The 6,847-nt window shown below is 50.2% G+C and overlaps 1 protein-coding gene across 1 annotated transcript; it reads left to right on the top strand.

The window, feature by feature from the left end:
• The first annotated feature begins 1,794 nt into the window (after window positions 1–1,794).
• On the top strand, window positions 1,795–5,306 carry FRAT2 (FRAT regulator of Wnt signaling pathway 2). Its single transcript, XM_019636256.1, has one exon. It carries the CDS (start codon window positions 3,192–3,194, stop codon window positions 3,870–3,872), a length of 681 nt encoding a protein of 226 aa, XP_019491801.1. The 5' UTR covers window positions 1,795–3,191; the 3' UTR covers window positions 3,873–5,306.
• The last annotated feature ends 1,541 nt before the right edge of the window (window positions 5,307–6,847 follow it).

The following is a 6,847-nucleotide window of genomic DNA, read 5'->3' as shown; positions in this document are numbered from 1 at the left end:
TTCCACTGGTGATTCTGAATACCCTCTGTGTCTCTTACCAGGCAGGCAGCCAGCATGCCAGGCACACAGCTTTCATTGCTTCCCTTTTTGATACCCTCTCATTACTTTTAATTGCATCTGAGCCTCTCTAGCATCTTGTATTTTGATTCCTAATCCAGGGCATTTCTCTGCCTCCCACTGCTCCAGCTCAGCACTTCCCTCTCTCAGGGCTCTCCAGAGAAGTGCCCCCAGAAAAAGGAGTTGGTCTTCCGTAATGAATTCATCTCTATAATGAATAGTATAATATCTACGTTCCAGGCATGTTTACATAGCAATCTCCACACACAAGCAACATTACAAAGGCAAGATTTTTAAAAGAATGCCATCTCACAGCTCCATTTCCAATGGTACCAAGAACACTATGGGAATTACCCTGACAAGGAGACAAAATCGACTTCCAGGGATGCTGGATTACAGACAATAGCTACAACAGCCCCATTAATGTTTAAAGTCAATGGAGCATAAAACTGCTTTTCTCTACTTACAGGCAGGCATCGTCTTACAGAGAGGAGGAAAAAAATTACTGTTTAAGTCTGCTGAAATCCATAAGCCCTCCCCTAATTTTCATTCCTCTTCAAATTCTCCAGTAAGTACCATCAGAATGAAAATGAGAATCACTCTCTCTGGGGGGAATGGCTTCCAATCCTCATCAGTAAAGTGTGAAGAGCCCTCCACAGAGATGGAGGAGAAAGGCTGCCTGTCGGGAAAGGATCTATCACCAAAACCTGCAGAACTAGTTGTGGCGACACACCTTGGGACTTGGGAGCCTCTGGGCTGACTTCAGAGGTCCTTAAACAATCCCAGGTCAGGGTAGACAGGAGGCAGAATGCAAGGGACCAGGCAAGCTCAAGGAAGTAATGCCTTTAGGGTATATTTTACTTAGTGGGCTGCAAGCGGGGAAGCTTCATCATTACTATATTAGCTGTTCTCTGGGGGAAGCGCTGGAATGGAGCCAGGCCTCTGTTAGTAAACCATTGGACTTAATCCCACATTACATTTGTGTAATGCCTGACAAAGCCTGTTCCCATTATCTCATTTGATCCTGAAAACAATCCTCACAGGAAGGCAGGGCAGGGATTATTTTTTCCATTTTACAAGTGAAAACACTTGTAAACTGATTTGCCAGGAGCCACACACCCAGACGTGGTAGGAATGAGACTTGAATCTAGGTCTTTGTACAACCTGTTCAGGGTTCTTTTGACTCAACACCACAGACTGATAAAAATATTCCCAGCCCCACCCAGTCCTCACAATCATCAGTTTAACCAGCAGCTGGGAGCTCACAATGATAGAGCTTACGTTTGTACTGCCCACACATCTCTGTCCTAATGAAAAAATACAGCCCTGACTGGCAAGCTCTCTAGGGGGGAAAAAAATTATTGCATATGGTCTCTCTGGACAAAAGACCAAAGTTAATCCACATGGATTTGAAAAAAATCAAGGCATTAGAAAAATCTAAGGAAAATTGAACCGAGTATTTAATAACTTTCTGGAGGCAAGAAGACTCTAAATTTAGCATTGTGTTAGAAGTCTCAAAGAAAGGGATTTTACAGATTTTACTATATTACAGTTTGTTCAGTTTCAGTGGGAAAAAAATGACTCTACAGGGCCAACAAAAAACCTGAAGAAATATTCATAGCAAAACATGAAAGAAAAGAGTTAACTTCTGGTATGTAGAGGAGTCATGCAAATAAGAAAAACGCAATAGGAAACAATGGGAACAATTCACAAAAAAAGGAAGTAGAGTTGGTTAACATTTAGAAAACTGCTCTACCTAACTAAAATCAAATAAACTATGAAATTAGCCAAAAATAAAAGAAAATTTAACTATAGTACTCAAATACTAGTGAAGGTGCAATGAATAATGTATGCACACACATTAATGATGGGAGAGTACATTTTACCCAACTGGAAAGCAATTTGGCTCATTTATCAGAAACCTTAAAATATCTATATTCTTTGACCTAAAATTCCATTCCTGGGAAGATGTTCTTAGGAAAGTCATCAACATGGAAAGTTTTATGCACTAAAATGTCAATCACATGCTTATTTACAACGGTGAAATTAGGTAAACAGTACATATTAAAGGAATTGTTTAATAATTTATGGTACAGCCACTTGATGGAAACTTACGTAATCAGTGTATGTTCTCAAAGCGCATGCAATAACACAAACACCATTTATGGTGTAATGCGAAGTGGAAAAGGGTACAACATTGTATGGACTGTTTGTATAACACTTTTATAGAAAAAGGCTAGAAAGGAAAAAAACGTTTTAATATGAACCATGTTGAAGTTCTATGATTATGAGAGATTTTTTTCGTCGCCCTAGATTTCTATTTAAATTTTATTTTATTTTTTTATGAACAAAGTCAACTCTTCTTTAGCCGAGCGGAGGCGCGTCCTTCTCTTGCGATGTGCCTGGGGGCTTGAGGACTGCGCAGAGCGGAGAGGCTCAGACACCCTACCGCAGATCGATTCTGCCCTCCTTTGCGACGTCCCCTCTGCAGCCCCCCTTTCTCCGCCCCCACCTCTCCGAACCGGACCGCCAGCAGCGCCCACTTCTACCCTCCCCACGCTGGGGTCCCGACAACTGCGGGTGCGCGGGGGAGGAGCAGGGCGGGCCCAAGCGTTGCTGACACGTGGGGAGGGAGGAAGCTTCGGCGAAGGAGGGGTTGGGCGTGTGAGTGGGTGTGTCTGCGAGTGGGAGAAACCAACCCAGGCTGCCTAAGAGTCTTCATTTTTTTTGTGCTGCTCATCCGGTCTGGGAACACAAAGATCTCCACACTCTCGGGATCCCTTCATAGGCGGACACCGAGCGTAGACACAAGAAGGCTCTGACCACGGCCCTGCACTGCCGCAGACGGCCCGCGCCGCGCCGCTTCCTCGCACTTCTCCCCCGCCCCCTCAGGGTGGTAGGGCCCAGCGGCTACGTCACTCATTGTTTACAAATCAACCAGAGCCGGTAAGATTCCGGCTCCCGCGGCTGCAGCGCGCGTTGCGAGTGCTTACCGGTCTCTGGCTCTTGCGTCCGCCCCGGCCCCGGCCCTTGCTCCGGCTTTGGTCTCGGCCTCAGCGCCGCCCCCAGCTCCTCTGTGGCCCATAGAGCCTCCAGGGACGCCAGGAGAGCTCCAGGTGCCCGGACGGGGGGCCATGCCTTGCCGGAGAGCGGAGGAAGAGGAAGCGGAGGGGGAGGAAGAGGACAGCTTTCTCCTGCTGGAGCAGTCGGTGACGCTGGGCGGCTCCGGCGAGGTGGACCGGCTGGTGGCCCAGATCGGCGAGACGCTGCAGCTGGACGCGACGCAGGACAGTCCGGCCTCCCCGTGCGCGCCCCCCGGGCCGCCTCTGCAGCCCCCGCAGCCTCCGGCGGCGGTGCGGACAGACAAGGCCGGGCCTCCCGGGCTGCCGCTGCTTCTGCCGACCGCACCGGCTGAGACGGTGGGCCCGGCGCCCCCGGGGGCCCTGCGCTGCGTCCTCGGGGACCGCGGCCGCGTGCGGGGTCGGTCTGCGCCCTACTTTGTGGCGGAGCTCGCCGCAGGCCCCAGTGCGCTGCCGGGGCCGTGCAGGCGAGGATGGTTACGGGGCGCCGTCGCCTCCCGCCGCCTGCAGCAGCGACGATGGCCACCAGCCGGGGCCCGCGCCCACGACGACGACCCGCACCGGCTCCTGCAGCAGCTCGTGCTCTCGGGAAACCTCATCAAGGAGGCTGTGCGGAGGCTCCAGCGAGCTGTCGCCGCAGTTGCAGCTACAGGCCCCGCGGGCACTTCCGGGACTGGGGGTGGCCGCAGGGGACCGGACCCGGTTGCCCTACAGCACTCTGACGCCTTGCACTGACCCGGGCCTCCTGGAGGAGGAAGAGGAGACCGCTTCGCAAACTCATCAGCGTCCTGCCCTCACCAACCCTGAGCTGAAGCCGCCCTTCTGGGAGCGACCGACTGGGTGGCGGCGAAGTGTGTGGGGAGACCTCAAGCCGAGAAGTTACCGGCCCGGGCGAGGCTATAGGAGAAAACTTGAACGTGGAGAAATGCACGGGCCAGAACGCGCCCGTGCCGCGTGAGAATTTCCCTGGCCACCTGGAGGCCAAGGACCTGGGATAAACTGGGAGAACTATGGCAGCTACTTGCATGGACTTGTACCTGACTTAACCCTTGGGGGCGTCGTGTGCTTGGATTGTTTAAAGATAGGGCTCCAAGGGGCGGGAATCGTGAGGGCTTTATAACAACACTTGAAAACTTAATGACATGAATACATTTTATTTTCCGGTGGAGGAGCTTAGTGACAATGGTGCTACAATTGCTGTGCAAAGAAATTCCGGAGGGAAAAATGTAAAAGATTGGTGTTGGGTGGGTTGGCATCGCCCACTTTCTCCCACCTAATCAGCGGCTGGTAGAGGTGGGAGATGTGAACCACAGTTTAAGGGGTGGGAGGGACGAAGAGAATTTCAAAGGTGACTAGAGTCGGAGTTAAATTTGGACTTTTAAATTACCTGACCTTGCCACCTGTGGTTCAAGGTCACGGTTTGCTGTACCGGAAGGCTGTGGGAGAGCTAACTCACCCCCATGTCCTTTCTTTCTCTTGCTCCAAGAAGAGCCCAGTCTGTGCTTTCCGATCTTTTGGAAGCCTCCCCAGGAGACACAGGCGGAGAGGGACATGTGAGGAGCGTTATTTGTTTTTTCTGTGCTTTCCTGTTTCCAGAACTCCTCCTCCCATGAGGCCACTCTTGGCCATGCCATGAGCTTTCTCAGAAACAGTCATAAACAATCTCTTGAGTCTCTCTCCTGTCCTCCCAGCCTGCCTTTCTTATTCTACCCTTGCTGGTGTCTGCACCAGAGGATGAGACCCTGGCTGTTTTTCTGCTCTGTTCTGGCCCTCTGAATCCGTGGGCCTGAACCTCCGTGGGTCCTCACCCCTCACAATTTCCTCCTGCCACTGACTCGTCTTTGTGAGTGACTGAAACTGTTTTTAAAATGTGACTCTCCCGAGAGGAGAAACCGCTGGCTTTACACTTATGAAACTTGATGGCGCTTTAAGTAAGGTGCCACCCCCAGACTTTAAGGTAGCTAACCCATTTTTTAAAAAGATTCAATGGCTTGTTCATTTTCCAGATGTAGCTATTGACGTACACTTCGCACCGGAGTGTCTGAAATTGTGGTGGTCCTGATTTATAGGATTTCTTAATTAAAATGTCTGCTGAATAAATTTGGTTTTTGTTTTGGAACATGGTTTGGCTTTTTGGTGGAAGGTAGGGGTAATAAAAGCTCTTGGGGATACCTTTAATAATGAAGAGTGTACTTGGGGGGACCTGGGCTCGGCACAGAATAGTGGTAGAGCTGCCAGGACGTCAGTACTTCTTGGTTGATGCTCCACAAGATCAGAAAATTAAGCCCAGGTTTTTAAAAACTCTTAGATGGGCTTTCAACTCCCTTTGTGGCATAAGAACATATTCCAGAAACACTTTCTAGGCTGGAGTACGGAGCCCAAGGGCTTGTGTCTGGAGGGGGGTTGAGGGAGCATTTTCAACCGAATTTATTGTATGAAGAATGGTTTTCCCCTAAGAGACTGAACCAGTCTTGAGCTGTGGGCTAGGGAAAGGAAAATGGTTTTACACGGATGTGTTTGGTAGCTGTAAAATGGCTCAGTTTAGCAGGCAGGTGTTAAATTAACTGAAGCGAATGGCCCCTCTTCAGCCCCTACTCCTCCTCCTGCCTTCAGCCGCATCTTCCCCAGGAATGGAGCCCTGAGGAACCTTTTCCTATTTGCTCCCTTGCCCTTTTCAGGGAAGCCTTTCTTGGTAAAGCCCAGATCTGCTAACCAGCCCCCTTGGGGGTCCTTTCCTGCTCAGCACCTCTTCCTGCCTTGCCGGCTCAGCGCCCTCCCACGCTGGAGCTGCAGGGGAAGGCTAGTGCTCAGTGACTTGGTTTGAGTCAGACCTTGCTGCTCACCAGCTGTGTCATACAGGGCTAGTCATTGCTCTGTGCTTTTCCCTTTTCTCATTTATAAAACTAATCCTCAATAGGGTAGTTGGGAGAGTAAAATGACGACCTGAGTTGTCTGCGATCCTTAAGTGCCCAAAAAATGATGGCTGTTGATTCTTGGCACCACCATTAGCCCTTTGTCCTTCAGGGGTCCCTTATCTGTCTCCCAAATGTGCCCCTCTCACCCTCACTAACACTTCCGCCACCCCTTCTCTTCCACTGCGAGCACAAGCTGTCACCACCTCTCTTGATTCTGTGCCCTGTAAGTCTCCCTGAACTCGTTCCAGAAGGCCATCTCACATACCTTCCAAGGGGTCTGCCTCTCTCCTTTCATCATTGGTGTGTAGCATTTACTAAGCATACATGTGCCAGATACTGTCCTGGATACTTAAATCATTATATCCTCTCATTATATCATGTCATGACTTGATTTGCCGTGAGGTAAGCACTATTTTCTCCATTTTCTAGATGAGGACACTGAGGCCCAGGAGATTCAGTGATTTGACTAAAGTCACCACCTCAAGTGGTGAAGCTGGTATTTGAACCCAGGCAGCCTGGCTCTAGGCTCTCCTTCCTTCAACCAGATCTTCCAGGCGTAGTCTACCACCTACATGAGACTTTTTTTTTTTTAAGATTTTATTGGGGAATTGGGTGAGGGAACGGCATCGGGGAATCGGGGAAGGGGAACAGACAAGCTGCTGTCATTTTGTTCTTTAGTCTAGTTGTGGAGGACGTCGCTTCACTGGCCCATGCTGGTATTGTGATCATTGCGCTCTTCCCAGCTGAGGCAGATCTGTCGCTAGCCATTGGCCGGCTGCTCACAGCAGTTCACGA

This window comes from Hipposideros armiger, unplaced genomic scaffold (genome assembly GCF_001890085.2).
Source record: "Hipposideros armiger isolate ML-2016 unplaced genomic scaffold, ASM189008v1 scaffold_28, whole genome shotgun sequence".
Lineage (NCBI taxonomy): Eukaryota > Metazoa > Chordata > Mammalia > Chiroptera > Hipposideridae > Hipposideros > Hipposideros armiger.
Note: the sequence above shows the minus strand (reverse complement) of the source record. Positions and strands in the feature narration are given on the sequence as shown.

Excerpts from the sequence above, each read along its gene's own strand:
- FRAT2 (XM_019636256.1), top strand. The coding sequence starts at position 3,192 with ATGCCTTGCCGGAGAGCGGAGGAAGAGGAAGCGGAGGGGGAGGAAGAG.